The 19,011-nt window shown below is 38.3% G+C and overlaps 1 protein-coding gene across 3 annotated transcripts in view; it reads right to left on the bottom strand.

Moving 5' to 3' along the window:
- Positions 1-19,011, bottom strand: part of MID1 (midline 1) — a 358,868-nt gene that overhangs the window by 25,472 nt on the left and 314,385 nt on the right. For all 3 annotated transcript variants that reach the window (XM_074814839.1, XM_074814840.1, XM_074814841.1), the window contains 2 exons: positions 7,112-7,219; positions 3,879-4,027 (listed from right to left, as the gene is read on the bottom strand). In XM_074814839.1, coding sequence (XP_074670940.1) covers positions 3,879-4,027; positions 7,112-7,219 — 257 coding nt within the window. The remainder of the gene's footprint in view (positions 1-3,878; positions 4,028-7,111; positions 7,220-19,011) is intronic.

The raw sequence follows: 19,011 nt of genomic DNA, 5'->3' as shown, positions 1-19,011 counted from the left end.
GGGGGATAAAACAAATAGATGTCAGCACAGTTTATTTTGAAAGGCTTTTCTCTGCAAAGCATGTGTGCATACTGACATTTCCTCCAAAACTGAAGTTTCCTTGCCTACCTCATTTCAGGAGCTACATCCACTTTTTGTCTGTCCAGCCTCACTAACATAAAGGGATGATCTTTCCCAAGAAAACTGCCATCATGATGGATTTTTCATCCCGGTACCTCAAAATATATATTGTTGGAGAGCTGGACACTGGATAGGTTTACAGAAAGTTTGGTCCATTTAAACAAAGAGATTATTAAACCTTGTGTTATACAACAGAAATTTGTTAATTCTTTCAGTTTGGAGGTAAACACACAACCATGCACACAATGTATGTCAGTTATCTGTCATTCATGACATGTCAGATCAAAATATTTTGATTGCTTCAATTAACAGTTTCCCAAAATGGAGTATGTCTCTGTACACAGATCTCAAATGGCTCCAGGCCAAATTCTTACTAAGAACTATGTTTTCATATATTTCTTGCATAGTATTTTAGGAAAATCCTGTTTGGAAAGTAAAAAACTGAGCTGCTCATCTCATTGTCTTCAGCACAGTTTTCAAAAACTGAGCTGAGGAAGTTTCCTAGTCAATAATTCTTGTTATACAGTTTTCATATACAGCTGTTTCTCTTGCAGCTGTAGTTGTAGAACTTAGTTTAAAGTAGATCCTACTACAGATTGGTTCTTTTTAGAGAGGATAATTGAAGTGCCTTTTGCCCCATGTACTTAGAGGGAAAAATCCCCTGAACTCTTTCACTTCTTTTTTTCTCCCCCACCCCTCCCACTCCCAGTAGTTCATCTGCAGTTTCACTAACATGTTTTTACATCTGGTAGGAAAGAAAGACATGCATTTCTTGCAGGGCCTGTGTTAGAGCAAACTCAGAGTGATACACACCTCTACAAAATTAACAAAGGCCTTGCTAATAAACCAGCAAGCAGGTATCTAAGATTAAGAGCTTCTCTGAATACCTCTGTAAAGCACGTATTTATTGTGAAGAAGACCTTATCACCAGGCCCTTTTGGACTGTTGTCTGGGGCTATGTAAAGGGTGCATTGTGAGTAAGTGTTTAAAGTCAGTTTTTGGTGAGCTCAACAGTTCACAGTTTCAGACACCATGTCATCATATTAGGTTCAGAGGACTGAATTTCCTCTTGTACTTCTGTCTGCTCTGATACTGTACTTGGTTGGAAAGGGTTTCTCCAGGATAAATGCATTTCACCCACTATAAATACTGCATGACCTAAATCACTGTAGTGTGTGTAATGTCTTTGCTATACATAGTTACCTGTTGTGCTTACAACAGAGAATATTATTTTGCAATTACTTTGAAACATGTGCATGAAGAAATGCAATGAGCATAATTTCAGGAGACTGTTTTAGCTGCTGGAGCTCAGGACCCCGGTGAGACTGTTACATGAGCAGTCTAGAAGCAAACAAAATATTGCTCATCACATGAGAACTAAGAGAGTTACTTGTGCGGAATAATTTATTAATCAGATTTAGTCTCTTTTTCCACTTGCAATTTGTCTGCAAGCACTTGGTGGTTTTTTTCCCCTCAGTTCACTGCTTGAAATGATTCTCTGATTTTAAGAGCGTTCACAGCCATCTCATTACAGACAGCAATCTGTGATAGCCAGGAATCCGATTTGATTGGGCACATATGTCAGCTGGTCTCATTTCTGCTCTCTGAGTATCTCTCCTGTGACTGTATTTATGATGCAACTGTTCGTGTTTACATGGTGAAAACGGAGCTTCTCTGAATTTTCTCTGGTAGTCAGTTAAAAAGCTTTGTGTCTCCACAGGTTTCTGCCCTACTGCTTGTTCCAATGAATACTGAAAAAAGGCCAGACCTTCAGCTTTTCATAGAATCTTAGAATGGTTTGGGTTGGAAGGAACCTTAAAGATCATTTAGTTCAAACCCCCCTGCCATGGGCAGGGACACCTTCCACCAGACCAGGTTGTTCAGAGCCCTGTCCAACCTGGCCTTGAACCCTGCCAGGGAGGGGGCAGCCACAACTTCTCTGGGCAACCTGTTCCAGTGTCTCACCACCCTCACAGTATATAATTTCTTCCTTATATCTAATATAAATCTACCCTCTTTCAGTTTAAAATCATTACTTGTCCTACCACTACATTCCCTGATAAAGAGTCCCTCTCCAGCTTTCTTGTAGGCCCCATTTAAGTACTGGAAGGTTGCTATGAGGTCTCTCTGGAGCCTTCTCTTCTCCAGGCTGAACAATGCCAACTCTCTCAGCCTGTCCTCATAAGGGAGGTGCTCCAGCCCCTTGCTCATCTTTGTGGCCCTCCTCTGGACTCGCTCCAATAGGTCCATGTCCTTCTTATGCTGGGGGACCCAGAGCTCGACACAGTACTCCAGGTGAGGTCCCATGAGAGTGGAGTAGAAGAGGAGAATCACTTTCCTCGACCTGCTGGCCACACTTCTCTTGATGTAGCCCAGGACACGGTTGGCTTTCTGGGCTGTGAGTGCACATTGCTGGCTCATAGTCAGCTTTCCATCCACTAATACCCTCAAGTCCTTCTCCACAGGGCTGCTCTCAATCCACTTTTTTTTTTTTTTTTTCCCCCCTCATGATACTCACGTGTGGTTTTAATATCAGCTTCAGCTGGGAAAAAGAAGTGCCACTGTATCTTGGTGACAGAATACAAACCAGGGTCTGAGCCTGACAGACCAAATGTAACTCATTACCTTGCCTTGCCTTGCCTTCCTTTGCCTTGCCTTGTCTTGCTCAACAGATTTTCAATTCTCTGAGCCTGTAATGAGTGTTTCTGGCTTATGTATAAATAATTAAATAGCTTTAATGAAGCCTGATATTCAGAGAATATGCATTCAGCACTCCAGAGCAAGTGACAGACTTTAAAAAATAAATAATAAGAGCAAGGAATTTCATGCTTTGGATTAGGTGAAAATTGGCTGGACAATGTGAAGATACGATGTGAACCCAGAGCTAAAAATATAGCCGAATAAATGAGCATACTTTTTAATACTTTTTTTCTTCATTGTCCAGATACATTCTCCTTTTTTTTGTTTCTCTGACTGATGACTAAACAGCTGATAATTCCAACAGAACATTTTTTCATCACAAAAATTCAGTGGGAATGTTTCAGCATTCATGGTGTTAAACTGAAAACCAGACCAAATTTTCTTACAGCACAATTTCCTGGAAAGACTTGCTCCCTTGTCTTTGGGTCCTTGATATATCTGGCAGGCTGAAGAGAGCTAGAATCCTAGAAGCAGTAGAAATTCTCTGCACCCAGGGACCCAACACAGCAGCTGCCATAACTTCCAGACACCCAGACTGTTGAATCTCCAACTCCTTGAGTAGGCTGCCTCAGAGATGTATGTTGCAGGTTCCCAAAGTTACACATTTCATTACCTTGCTGCTTGCTATTTTGTGAAGAATATGAATCCATTAAGATCATTCCAAATTTCTTCTAAGGAATGTACTTGCTACCTGATTTCTTTCTTAATATTAGATTTTTTTCATGGAGTAGGAATTAAGCCTCCAGAAAGCTTTTTTTAACATGTTTAACACCAGATATCTGTTTGGCATCCATGGTACCTCCTTCATTTGTAATTGCTATTACTGTTATAACTCTTATTTTGCACCCTTTTTCAACTGCTCCTCTTTCCAAAGGGATGTTTTGGTTTAGCATTACAGGAGGGTCCTTCCCACTCTGGTACAGCACAAAGTAGTGTTTTGGGGCAATATGTCAGTTAACCCCCCCGCTTTGACACCCCTTGTGGGACAAGACAATATGGCAACTATGACAACCCATTCGCCTTAAATTAAGGTTCTGCAAGAGGAATGTCTTCTTTACCTTTCAGTGATATTTTTAGCAGTTTGCAGGAAGCGAGCATGATCGTTCTCCTTCAGTGACTGTTCAGCCTGTGAGATGAGGGATGTTGAGCGCTCAATGCACTGTTTGCAGTTCGCAATCTGCTGGGCCAGTTTTCTCAACCTCACCACCTTGAGTGGAAACATAAGAAAGTAGTCACATCTCTAAGGTCACAAATCATGATTGCATTTGCACTTCTGACGCAAAGCTGGAATGCAAAGGGGGAGTTAAAATGAATGGCTTCACTGACAAGAGCTTCTTTCACACTAGCTTGATGGTGAGCCCCATCTAGCCACGTAACATTTTTAATAAGAGGACAGGCACAGCCTTTCTGCCTCAATATTTTCCACATGGAAAACAACCGGGGAGAGCCAAAACAAGCACAGCTGGCCTATTTTCCAACAGAAGAAACATCATTTCCTGGTACTTTCTGCTTACATGATAACTAAGAGCTGTTTAGATAACAGTTTCCCTGAAGTGATGAGATCTGTATTAAAGTCAGCTTATAGATTAACTACTTTTTCCTATTACTGAGGTGAGTTTCATAAAAAATAATTTGAAAATAAAACTTGACAGAAAATGACTGTTCAGTCTACTAAGAATACATGCCTTTTCTTTTCATTATGTGCTTTTAGTCAAACAGGGTGTTTTCTTCTTAGATATTTTTAACTGGACAAAAGCACAGTAGTGCTGGAGAGCTGATTATTACTACTGCAAACATATGTGCTGGAAATAAACACAGTAGATGTGACTGTAACCACTAGCTCAAAGGTTAGGGAGGGGGACAGTCAATCCTCCATTTAAAGACAATGTTGGCTAACAAAACTAGATCCTGAAAGGTCTGGAAGTCCTTCCCATTGTTATCACATCAGGATCATAGTTTGAACAGGAGTTAGAAATAGGAAGGAAATGAAACAATTCTGGAGTTTAAAAAGGCATTAAGACCCAGTTTCATGCAAAATGAGGAAACTAACAACCAAGTAGATTGGCAGAAATATCCAAATTTATAATCAAGATAACATTCTAAATCTCAGCAATTAGGGCACAAGCTATGAAGCTGCTGAGTTAAATTTCAGATAAAACTGCATCCTAAGCAGAGAGAAGGGTATCTCAGTGCACCTACCGGACAACAGAAACCAGTAGGAAAATAAACCTTTTGGAAAAATTTCAAAAAGGAAATACTGACCAAATGATTAGTGTCCTGTAACACTAGTATTTTTTCTAAAGATAGAAACAATAAAGTGAGAAAAATGCTAGGAAAGCATGAAGATTTTGATAATACTAATGATCTGATCAGCTTCTAGGATGAATTAATGCCATAATGTTTACTCTAACTGTGCATTTGCAGAGACTACAATTTGGTCTACACCAGTTTAACTGGGGAAAGATTCATTGCAATATTAAGTACCTCATCTCTTTATTTACTTATTAACAAAACAAACAATTAAGTGAAATAAATGTTACTTTGTGAGCTTTTAGCAATCAGAAGGCATGCCATGATTTGTGAGGTCTACATATGAACTAGGTTTTTGTTTGCTTGATTCTATTTTATATCTTCTTCAAGAAGGCAACTGATCATAAACTTTAAAAGGAGTCTCGTCTCACCCACTCCCCACCCCACCCCCCCAATGGCAGGAATGATGTCTGCACTAAAATTATTTGATATTTAAGTCTTTTTTTCCCAGTTACATGCTCTGTGGAATTTTATCAGTTTCAGTGATAGGTGAGATAAAGGATGGAGCTGCACCACATTGTTAGATTCATGTGTCTGAAACTGCAGCCTTGCAGACATAGCTAGAACTTTGTATCCCAGTGTTTCCTGCTCTGTAGCCCTAACTATAGTCCTACAGACAAACTTGCTGTGCCCTACCTTCCAGAAAGACTTATAGACACAGGCCCTCTTAAAAGAAGGTACCTTCAGCAGAATTTACTGTGGCTTTTCACATGGGTCTCTTGAACCCCTGAAATCTTTCAACATATACAACATCTGGGGCAAACCATTGCAGATCCACTTTTGGTTGAACAAACTAGAGCAAAGAATGGGGATAGATTGTGATATCAACTATACTCAAATAAATTTGGAGTCAATTGTATTATAAATCTTTCATGCTCTATTGGATGTTAGAATACATCTTTGCAAGCAATAGATTTTTTAAAAGCAACTCATGCATATAGCACAAATCCAAATGAATGGAAAGTTTTCTACTTCATTGGAAGCACAGCTGGTCTCACTCCATAGAGAAACAGAGCTGAAACAATAATGCAGAAGGCCTTCTTGTCCATCTGAAGGGAATTATATTTTGTTAACAGCATGAGGAAATTCAGGTTCTGTCACAGAATGTACAGGACCTGTGGTTTCAAACATGTTTAAGTCAGACCTTGCCTACAGGCTTTTTATTTCAAGTTAATTGAAATATCTTGACAGGCCCATGAACCATTTAACCTGCTCTTGACTTTATTCCTTTCCTGAGTTTTTCCCACACAAGAAGAGTTTATATTTGACTTAGTTAGTTCAGCAGTTAAAGAGTAAACACCATGTACCTAGAAAATAAGAACATTAATTCAACTCTAATGTGTTTCCCAGTTAACAGGTAGCTAGCAAAATGCATTGACACCTGAATATCAGCAATTTTTCCTGCTCAATGTGTTTGTCGCTAATAATCATTGTACCTCAGTTATTAGAAATGCACACTTCATTTAATTTCCTACATGTTTTTTAATATTTTTTTGTAAATAAGTTAGACTTCCTATTCTCAAGAATGACAATGATTGAAACAAATTCTTTCTGTGATAGTATTTTAATACATAATTAAAGTATCCAGACTAAAATGTTCATGTAGATAATTGCCATCCATGATACCAAATGTTGTGGCACTTTGTGAAAGTCAAAACTTTCGGGGAAACACTGTCAGACATATAACAGAGTGAAGGAATCATTAATTAGTCATCATTTTATTATAATTTACTGATAGCAACATCATTTCTGTGTTTATGCTTAAAAATCATAATCACATGTAGTAAGAGAAATGCCAAACTGTTGAGGTCTAGGATACTAATATTGGTATATTTAATTCCTCTTTACATGATAGTAGCAGTAGCCCACGACTACATAAGGATTTTTACAAATTTGCATTAATAGTCCCTGATGTCAAAAAGCTGTAAGCATAAGGAAACAGTGTGGATCTACTTGTGATCTAAAGAAGAAAAGTTTTTACCTTTCCTTCCTTGATTTTGGTTCCAATTATTTGTCGTCTTTGCTGGATTATTTCAATGAGTTGGTCACATTCTTCCATCAGCTTGCTTTCTTGGCGGGATGCATTTACCTACAAAGCAAACCATTACAATTAGCAAAACCTTTGTTGATGTTTTCCTTTTTCTAATTCAAAAATTGTAATTTCTAAAATGTTGGTTTTGACATTTATTTATTCCTTTCTGCGTATAATCTATGTGTTATTTTCTTTTCCCTGTCTTTGATTTTGTGAAATACTGAAATGAGTCTGAATGTCTTGTTTCTAGGAGGTAAGACTTGCAAATAATAGATACTCATCAGATATTTCCAACTCAAGTGAGAGAAGCCTGGTGGTGTGAGTACTGAGTGATGTCAGTTATAGCAGACATCAGTGAGAAGTGAAGGCTCTTCAGGAGGTGCTTAACACATCACAGTTTCAAGCTGTATATAGGACTGCAGTGAATACTAATGCATGTAAGAGCATAAGTACTGGATCAGACAGTCCATCTAGTGCAGTATCCTGTCTCTCACTGCTGCTAATGCCAGCATCTGCTAGCAAAGCATCTTAGGAAGAAGTCCTGACATGTATGAAGATTCCCATGAGCATTTTCTCATCCTCCAACCATTTGCAGCTCAGTGTCTTCTTGAACCAGACACAATTTCTACATCATTACTAATCCTCAAAAGAGTGACCCCCTGTGGATTTATTTAGTCTCTCCTTCAACCTCTGCAAACTTTAAGTATCCCCACCATCCTACAGCAATGAGCACCACGGCTTAACTCACAGTCAAGTGAACAACTGCCTCCTTTAGAGGGATTTGAACCTGTTTCCTTCCAGCTGCATTTAAAGATCCCAAGTTCTTTTACTGGAAAGGACAGTGAACTACTGATATCCATCCACAATCTCTGTGCTGCTTGTGCTTTTATAGATCACTGGTTTGTCCTCTAGCAGGACTTCTTTCCTACATTGAAGAGTCTTAAGTGATTCAGTTTTTCCTTGTACGAAAGCTGTACCATACCTTCAATCATCCTTTGTTTTTCTTCTCTGAAACTTTGCCACATTTATCATCTCCTTCTTGATATGGGAAACAGAACTGTACTAAGTACTCAAGTGCAAACAAACTACAGAGTCATACAGTGGCACGGTATGTTCTCTACTTCATCTTGATTACCTTCATAATGAGTCCTAATGTTTAATTTGCTGAATTTAACATATGAAAATATTGTTTACTATTTTCAGTGTCCACACAGTGGTTCCTGAAAGACTCAAATTACCAAAGATCCAAGTGACGTTTCCAAGTCATGTGTATTAACTGTATTATTACCAATTTGCCTCAGCAATGACTCAGATAGAAAATAATAGCTGCGCTCATGTAGTTTTCTACAGTATAAATATATGAGGCAGTGAAACTGTTTTTAATGCAAAAAAACCTCACAAAGAATATTAGCTTCTATGGAAAATATTGACTTGTGTCAAAAAAAAAGAAAACTTAAACTAGAAAAGTTTTGGTTCTCAGCTGAAAATGTTTTGTTTCTGGAGGAGACCGATTTTTTCAGTGAAAAGTCAACATTCTGTACAACAAGAAAAATATACTTCCCCACCAGCTGTAGTGTGTATAGCTTACACGTATGTGTAAAGAGTCAGACAAAAAGGCAAAAATTTCTAATCATATCTAGAATAAAGAAAAATTTAAAGGAGTGATTTCAGAACTGTGTTTCCATACACACTTTGTAAGAGCGTAAAGCAGTCTTCAGCCCTGGCCAATTGCTCCTAGAGCCACGCCACCTTTTCCACTGGGCTAGTAAGAGCTAGTGGGAACAGTTCCAGGTGACAAGTAACTATATTTCACCCCTTGGTTATTTTTCAGTGTGATGAGCCCCTTGATCTGCCTCAGCCTTCTTTTTTTTTCTTCCAACAATGTGTTTAAACACGCATTTACCTGTAAGCACATTGTGGAGCTCATTAAGATTAAACAAATGCTTATATATCTAAATTTGGACCAGGGCCAATTTTACAAATAACCTTCTGATGTGAAATACATTGTGTCCTTCAGGCAAAGAGGGGACTTGTTTACAAAGGCCTGCTTTCATTAACGTTTTGGATTATCCTTCTCAAACCTTAATAAAATTAAAATTTGTATATTTTACAGGCTTAATTATTGATTAAGATTTCAGGATTACAAAAATAAAATATATTTGTTTCTGGAAGGGGTCAGATGGTATTGAAAGTGCTGGGGAGATCTGCACTCAGTAGGTGAAAATGTAGAAAGTACTTCCACCCAGCAGTTTTAGGTGCCTATTTATCATTTATCTTCTTACGTTAGCTGTTGGTTCTGTCTGGCTTCCCACCATGGGCCATGAGGAGAGACAGACCATGGAGCAGCTCACCCAAAGCCTCTGGCAGTGCCAGTGTCTCTTCACTGACTGCTCAGGGAGCCTTGAAGAACTAGTCAATCAACATTGTCCCTCCTATTCCCTCTCTTTTCATCATCCCACCACCCTGACTGCATCACACTCTCCCATCATGCACCATATTTTGGCATGAAACTCTGTAGAGCTGTTTCCAATGAGCTGTCCAAGGCACCAGTTTCCCCAGCCCCTACTCCAGTTTCACAAGTGGACTGAAATTCCACCAAAGAGTGGGGAATCCCAAATGGGCTCAGTCAGAGGCAATGATCACATCCACTGCACATGGACACAACTCCTTCTGTGTTGATACTGAGGTCTGCTCATGCCAGAGCTGACTTTGGCACTTAATTACAGTAACACTTCACAGGATTTTTGAGTAGCTTCCACTCAATGTGTTACTTCTATCACCACTTACATCACAAATTCATTTTGTTGAGCAGATCTAATTAATCTTTGGGGTAACTGTCATGAAACATAGAGTTACAAGAAGGTTAAGTCAACATTGTTTCATTTAATGCTCTGGTTGGTTTGAGTAATAACGTATTAATTAAATCTTAACTTAAAAACCTCTAGACTAAGAAAAACAAAATGCTTGGAAAAAACCTTTGGATTTCTTACGCACTGACTGCAGACTTCTCTTTTTCTTTCAAACATGAAAAGTATACTCTTTTATAAACTTCATTTAAAGACATTTCCAACTTTATAGCTTGCACAAGCTTATTAAAAGTGAAAAGAATATTCCAAAATGATTTGATATGTCTGAGCTTTGTATGAAAAAGAAAAAAATTTAATCTGGGGGCTTTTCTCAAGTTGAAGTACCCTTAATCAAATTTTCAGCCTACAAGGCCTCTGATTCAGTAATAACTTTATAATTGAGCACATGCCTAACTTTAAGTGCACCATATTAGCTGTGGCCCTAAAGGGAGTATTTGTGAGATTATCAATGAATATTATTTACTTGTATGTTTCTGAAGAGTCACATGTCAGACCAAAGAGCCACAGGCCTGGAGCAGAGCTCAGCTGTACAGGTGCTTACAGAAATACCAGAATAAGGCTCTGCCTTCTGCTTGAGTCTTTTGATGAATAGCAACCTTGACAATAACTTTCAGCTGGGGCTGGCCAAGGAATGCAAGTTCTGTCTGGTGAAAATATTTGAGGTTTTACATTCTACATTTTTCCGCATTAAAAACAAGCCGTCTTTTCCAAGGAGTTCATTAAAAGAGACTGAGAGCTGCATTAGAAAAGTCTGGAGACTGCATTGCTCACTTTGGTTTTGGGAGGATCTGAATCATGCAGAGAGCAGACTTAAATCTGGGCTTCCTCCATCCCAGATGAATGTTGACTCCTTAATCTGAGATATCTATTGCCTGAGAGTTTATGCTGGACTTGGGGATAACTTTCTGTAGAAAATTTCACTGACAGTTAATTTTGCCATCAACAAATTTCTTAAAAATCCATGTCCAGAACTACTTTGAACCTAAAGCTTTGTGTTTTGTTGGTATGATTTTTATAAACTGCTCTTCCATGCTACAAAACAGTTCTAAAACTGAGTAGGAGGCCTTGTTACAATTTAGCAAAAATGATGACATTTTCTACTATGAAAAAGGAACCATGGACTGATTATAGTCCTGCTGCTTTTGTGGGGAATTTATTCTTATTTCTGTAATATCTGAAGAGCTCAAACAGAGTTTACTGAAAACAAAAATATTTCAGGGTTCTTTCCAGGTTTTCCAGATAGATGGATACAGACTGCTGGCGTTTGCCTCAGGGAGTGGGTGTAGAAAAAAAAGAAAAATGGGGGTTCCTCAGATGTCTGACAGGGAGCTGGAAACAACAAGCCCTCCCAACCCAAAGGGGAGAGCAGGCCAGCTGCTCCCACCTCCACAAGCAGAGAACTGCTTTGGAAAGTGTTCTGCTCTCTGCAGAGGCTTCCTTGGCTTTCATCTTCAGAGACTTGTGTTAAATTGCAGCTTAGGTCATAAGAAAATGAATGTGGTGGTTTCAAAGTCCCCACCAGATGTTTGGGAAATCACAGAAATACAACATGGCCAGAGGTTCAAGGTTACAGGGGAGCTTCTATGGTTAATTCAAAGGCAGAGTGTCAGAGGGCTAGATTCATACCCATGAAAACTTCCTCAACTAATATACTGGAGTCAAAGGATTTTTTTAGTGTCTCAGCAGAAATTTCCTTGCAGGAGCAAAACTCTCCCTCTGAGATTTCTTATGGGTGAGGCAATTTTGTCTGCAAGTGGAAATGCATGTGTATCTTTTTGGCGAATAATCTCTGAATGACAAGCAAAATAAGACACCCTAAGTTAGAGGTGGCCTGCTTTTTAAAGACGACACTATCTGGAATAAATTAATCAAAACCAGAGTAACTTTAATTCACTAGTCTTCCACTGATTACGCAAAATGTAAGAAAGCAGGTTGTAGAAAGAGTCAGATCTTTGGAAAGTGAGGTATGAATTTGAGTTTGAGCTTTCCTATTTAAAAAATGGTCTCAATGACTCAAAAAAAAATTCTTTGCAGTTGTGGCCATACAGGTAAAGAAGAGGTATCAGCTTCTCTTTATGGGTTTGAGTTGATGGTTATAAAATTACTATATACTCAGAAATAAATAAAAACATCAGAAAAACAAATTGTAATATTCCACTTAACAACTGTAACATCTTTGCCACATATTTCTCTCTAGGTTTTAAGCCTGAATTCCTTCTTATACCAAACACAGTAACTGACGAAAAAAAATTCAAAAATTATGACATATAATGGCCAGTACTCGTTTACTCTAGGAAAACTTTCTTCATTGTCATGTAGATGTGGAACACATTTTCTTGGATTAGAGTCTTTAGATGAATTAAAGTATTATACTCATCTAAAGAGAGAGGCCTATTTACTTTTTTAATTACTCCATGTTGTAAAGAGAATACCTTTTCTTCATAGAGACACAATATGTTGAAGTCATATTTTAACATCATCCATGTTTCATTTATTTATTTAATGGAAATACAAAGGATAATTATTAATGTGCATTTAGGAAAACATTTCTTCCCTTTCTTTTTATGGGTGGCTAGACTGAATGAGAGTCATAGATTCAAACTTCTTTCATTTCATATTCCTGTTTGGTACTACGGGTTATTCAATTTAGTCTTCTGTAGAGCAAAAGCAACTCTGGGATAAAGCTTTTTCAGACTTTATCTAGTCTAAGCATAAAACTGATTTTATCTATTATGGCAAACTGTGCCTTTGGAAATATGTGATATTAATCAGCTTGCCATCTGAATGGATCATCTACAACCCCTTTATTCTGAATTGGTGCAAGAGAAAAAGGAATGGTCATCTCCCATTTCAAGTGTGCCAGATGCTTTGTTTTTGTTTGCATTCCACATCTATCTCTAACCAGGAGACCTGTGTTTAGAGGCAGTCTCAGAGCAGGTTAAACAAAGGTCAGTGCAAAAATACTCTGGCTACTTAGGAATTTTGTGAATGAAGAATCGATTAGGCCAGGATAGCTAAATCACTTTGTGTCAGGCTGATAAGACTATCTGCCCAAATCTTGACTAAAAGTAAACCTGTTTAGAAGTTTGAAATACTCATGTTACTTATTCAAATATTATTTTAACATTTTTTGTCCCACTGTGCTTTGAAGCACATTGTTGAGAAACTAACCAGCAAGATACCTAGCAGTCCTCTAGTGACATTTACAACCTAATCACAAAACAAAACCAGAAGTTTCATGGAAAACAAACAAATTGTTTTTATAAGAATTCCATTAAAAACATAAAAAAATCTCAGATGATCTGGAAAGTTCTCATAAAGAGCTACTCCAGAGATGCTTTTGCTGACAGCTGTAAAGCCCACCAACTAGACTTGCTTCAGTGAACCAAGTATTGTTTTTACAAAACACAAATGCAGCATTATGTTGGAACTATAGCTGACATTTCTCAGGATAAGAAAGCACACTGGAGAAAAGACATTTACTGAGAGAGAAACCACAATTTCACAAGTGAGTTAAACTGCTGTGGGATCATACTGCCAAAAAGAAAAAAGGTATTCCCCATTTTCCCTCCATCTGCAGAAGCTAGTGTGGCCACCTGGGGCAACGGCTGGGCTGAGCTCACCTGGCTGATGTGCATGTTGCACAAACACATGGGAAGCAGGTAGAGAAACACAATGGGGAGGGCAGAAGTGGAGGTGGGGAGACCTTTGGCATCAATGAGTTTTAAGATCAGATTAAGCTGTTTGTGAAACTAAGCCCTAAGAGGGATGTTTTTTAAGATGCAATAAAAGGGTCACATTAATAATTTAATATCAGTCATTATTTTTGTCCATTATGTTAGTCCTTTCTTTGAACCTAAATATTGAAAATACATTTTGAATTGAACAATATTTACTTGTTTATTATTTCTATTTTGTTTTTCCTGATGACATTAAGCCTTTGTTTCATGTTGAGCAAAATATTCCACTTGGTGTGTTTCATTTAGGGTAGAAAAACAAAACCAATAAATAGTCACTGAAGTTCAAAGGACTGCCCATCCTTTGATGAAGGTGAAGCCAGTGCCCTTGTAACCAACAGTTCAGTACTTAAAACTCTCATCCAGGATCTGGGGTCTTCAGTCTAGTGTTTAACATACTCACTAGAGGACCAATGCCTTTGGTCTCCTTGCAGCTCTAATTGCTGTTTAGTTATTTATGTTAGGCAGAAAAAGGAGGAACTCAGGAGTAATTTGTTCCCATAATGGTAAGTGTCTCAAAGACAGAGGGTTCCAGAAAGTAACAACATTTTGACCGACAGTTATATTCTCTGATGACAGGCAGAAAATATTACCTGCCGCATTATTAATCAGTTATATTAATATTATAAATCATTATTAATCAGTGATCAACAGTGAACTAAACCCCATTTTCTAGTCTAAGGACAGTTTTGCAGGAATATCAGTCTAACAAGAATGTGAACACATACACGTGTATGGATGTGAGACAGAGGGAGAGATGGAGCGAATGGGAACTGGCTGCCTTAACAGGCAGTGGAAAGCACTGCTGTTAGTTTATATACAATATCATTGTGATCTGTTACCATAATTATGACTCCAGTTTCCAGAAGTTACAAAACAGTTGTAGGTGCAGTAACATATTCCAGCACATGCCTAATCTGTACATAAAATGCCGTAGTTCTCTCTCTATATAGGACCAATTATACATTTAATTAGTAATTTAATTAGCAATTTGTGAAAGCAATTAATTCTTTAAGCAAATAATATTTGACTACTAGGCTAAGGCTTACTGGGCATGCAATTTAGGACATCCTTGACTGAATATTCCGTATTGCATATGCCATGAAGCATGTTTTGTCAGGTTTTATTTCTGAAGTTTCTCTTTTCTCTAATGCTATATAAAATTAAGACTCTGACTAAAGCTTACCTGAGATTTTCATTGAATAAAATCAACTTTTATGAGAGTGGAATTAAATGTAGAACTGAAGTAATTAGAAATCAAAAGTAGATCATGCCATATATTTAATCTAAATAATGTTAATAGAGAAAAGTGTCTCTTGTACCCTCTCTCATTAGAAACTGTCTTAGGAAAAAAATGCTGTAAACTCCTCCTTAGGGTTTTATGCACATCATGAAGTTTGCTAATTAGTCTCTTATTGAGAGTAAGAACGCCTGATTTCCTTCAAGTCATATTTTCCTGTCTATTTCACAAATCAAAAAAATGTCAGTTACTTCTAGCACCTAAATACTGCAAAAAAAATTTAGCTGCTGAACAAGCATCTTCACAAAAATGGAAAATACCATGGCAGAGGAAAAAGTAACTTTCAGTGGAGCTAGTTTGCAAATTATCTGCCCCACATATTTCACAGTGATGGTAAACACTTATTTAACCCATTGCCCCTTGGCTACTATCTAAAAAAACCCAGCAAAGTAGATTCCTTATTCCAAACTACTAGAGGTCACCCCTGTATGACTACGAAGGCCATTTGCTGCAGTTCAGACACCAGGATTTACATACAGGACTTCCACCTAAATTTTCTTAATGAGAACTTCTCAATTTACTTGGGCTTTGACTGAAATTGCCCCAAATCTCAAGGAGTGAGTACCATGAACCTTAATGAAAACAGAATACTCACCTTTTTACTGTCACAGACAAAGTCTCTTTATTGTTTGAGTGTCCTCAGGGAGTCACACTGACAGCTGAGGTTTGATTTTGCTGTCCCTCAAGTAACAGAAATGCTATATGTATCTTATATAAAACCTGATGGAGACATTTTGTCACAAAATTTGAAGAAGCTGTCTTGTAGCTGAAGTCTTAGCAGAAACTCAAATTTTCATTATTTGTAATTTTCCCATTTGGCTCATTTCTTTTTGATCATACAGACACACAAAAAGACAACACCAGGATTTTCCAGGTGCTGCCATCTTCTCTTCATCACTTTTGCACTACTGTTGTTACACTGATTTAAAATGTGTCTCATATGTGTGTGTTCAGTATCTGTGCCAGTGAAATAAATGGTCTTTCAATATACTACTCTTTTTGCAGGTGGTTATATAACTTGGCTATAAAAAACACCCTTTGACACACACAAAAACAATTTTTGACTGGGATCTTTGTGCTGAGATTTAGCCTGCAGCAGACCTTTAGAAGTGAGCTAGAAACTGAGCATTTCCATTACAAACAGAAAGGAAGGGATGCAGCAGTTTGAGGGTTACACAGTTAGAGAAAAATGTCTTCCCTTCTTTATACAGATTTTGCAGCAGTGTCCAGAATTTGCTTCCTATGACGTTTAGTGAATTGAAAACAAAACAAAACAAACAGAAGGACTGAGATACAGATGTTATAAAGCTGTCTACAAGCAAAACCTATTTCCTTTCCCCTCCCCCCTAGATAATTGCTCCAATTTTTCCTCCAGCTGAGTTCAGATTATGTTTCTGCCTAACAGATGAGAGAAGCTTCATGGTATTGACTATATAACAGACATTTAATCATATATTTCCTAGAAGAGATGAGAAAAAAGTCCAGAGACAAACCCCAAATTGCTTAGAAAAAAGTAACTGGCAAAAGAGGCTCATACTTAAATTTGTGCCTTATGCCAATAAATATCATCTAAAAGATGTTTGCAGGAGCCTCATACGTTCATAGAAGCAATGTGCCTTGGAAACTATGACAAAGAAGAAAATTTGCTGTGACATAGCACTTTATCAGCCAGAGAAACCTGTGACACTAAAACCAAGGGGAGAACCTAAGTGCTTACAGCATTAAATCCTTCCCTGATTCAACGGAGAAGTGGCTAAATCCGGAGCTGCATACAGCTGGAAAAGGCACAGGCCAGAAGAGCAGGCTGTGGCCCCCATCGCCTTGCAGGCGGCAGGCATGCAGGGGAGGGTGGCTGTGCTGTGGCACACAGTGGCGCAGGTAGGGGAGCTGTGCCCAAGGCCACCCGGGGGCACTGCCATGCTGACACTCCCCCAGAGCATGGTGGGGGAAAGGGAGACCTGGCAGTGAGCTGGTATGGCCACAGGGTTGCTGTCACCCAGGGATTAACCTATATTGCTTTACCCTAGGCCCGTCAATCCCAATTTTACAATATTTTTGGAAGATTTGTCCAAGGCTTCTACAGGAATTTTCAGATATACACATAAGCAATTTGCATAGCACATTTGTTATGAGTGAATTACTGCAGCCTTGTTTCACCCAGTGGGACTGGATACAGCTAGAGCCTCTTCTCCCTCAGCTGAGGTAGAGGGCTTGTACCTAGACTGTTAAATTATGCCAAAGAATAAATATTTATATTACTTCCTTTGCCCTCAAACATGTTCCCCTTGCAATATCTCCAGAACTAAGCTGCTTTCCTGAGGCACATGGGCATTTTTATGGACTTTTAGGAGCCACATGCTGATTTAACCACATGCTAGAGGGCTCTCCCGTTGGGTGAATTGTCCACAGAATTTGAAGATAAAATCCTTCAGGACAATTTTTAATGCTTTTTAAAAAGTCTTCTAAGGATACTATGAGATGCATGAGTGCTGTGAACTAGGACTACAAATAAACATATTTCAGATTAGTGGCCTTTTCTATTCCATTTTCTCAGTTTGTGGAGAAAACTATATTTTACCCTATGTATCAGTTCACTATTTTACACAGTCAAGCCTGCTGTCCCTGGGGAGGCAGGCACAGCTGCCTTCCCCAGAGTGAGGAGCAGAGCTGGCTCACCAGGGCCAACCCAGCAAGCTGCCCCAAGCGAGGGGGTGCTCTGCATAAAGCAGCCTGGCCAAACGCAGGAGGTTGTAGACGTGCCATCATCTCCAAGGAAGGAAAACAAAACTTTCCTGATTAACAGCCTTTGGGATTTCTGCAAAACCAAGAAATGAAAGACAGGATTCCAGCGGCAGAGTGGAAAGATGGAAAAATGAGTGTAAAACAAAAACCATGTCAGGGATGTGTCTGAAAAATGAGTAAAACTAGTGTATCAGGGTGCTCCTAATGAAACAGAAAGATTTGGGACAGAAAGAAATGTTATAGTCTCAAGCATTCACTTTTCAGGGTGTGGTTTCCTTTGAGAAAATGGGATTTTTAAAATTAGTGTTACCATAAACTAAGTATTAGCATAGACTATACTTTCACATTAGGCATGAAATCAGACATTCAGATATTAAAATTATTATTATTATAAAATTCTTAATAATATCTCTGCTGTACTTAAAGCAGTAAAGACTACAAATTTGTCTTTATTCGCAGAAGTTTTCCTGCTGATATGCCCAGAACCACCCACAGGAATGCAAGACTGGAAGTGGACTTCTTGAGTCTCCTAAGATCAGGATAAATCCCATCATAAATTGATAAACTCCATCTAAAAATAGGCAAGATTTTTGCCTCTGTTGCTGTGATGAAAGGCAGCCGCAGATCCCCCCTCCCTGGTGACTGGAAGGCATCCAGCTTCCAGATAACGAACATCCCTGACCAGTCCTTGCTGCTCATGTGAATGAAAAGTGAAAATAACTCTCTTTCAGAAGGGAATAAACATTACTTTTAGAACACAGAGAGATTGGGATTTGACCTTTGCTATTGATGAAGTTACAATTGCCTGATGGGAAGGATGTATGGGTAGATAATTAGTCTGCAGTGAAGCTGGTTGCTGGGAAGCCATTAGCAGCTCACTTGGTTGATGAGAAACCTGGCGAGGATTCATTTATTCAAAAGACATAGAGGCTGTTTGTTGTTCATTTTTGGAAACATCAGCTTCTGTTCCATATCAAAAGCCAAAAAAGGCATTCCTTTTTCATTTTTCATGTAATATTGAATTTTTTGGTTAATGACATGACAAAGGCTTTAAAAAAAGTTAGTATTTCTACAAATAAATTTTAATTAACATAACTTTTAAAAAACTTTATATATCTCTTAATAAAAACTTTAACACAGGAACAATAATTTCCTTCCCTGTCTTTTAAAGTTCAAATTATGTGTGAAACCCAAATCTTCTTT

Source organism: Strix aluco, chromosome 2 (genome assembly GCF_031877795.1).
Source record: "Strix aluco isolate bStrAlu1 chromosome 2, bStrAlu1.hap1, whole genome shotgun sequence".
NCBI classification, from domain to species: Eukaryota; Metazoa; Chordata; class Aves; order Strigiformes; family Strigidae; genus Strix; species Strix aluco.
Note: the sequence above shows the minus strand (reverse complement) of the source record. Positions and strands in the feature narration are given on the sequence as shown.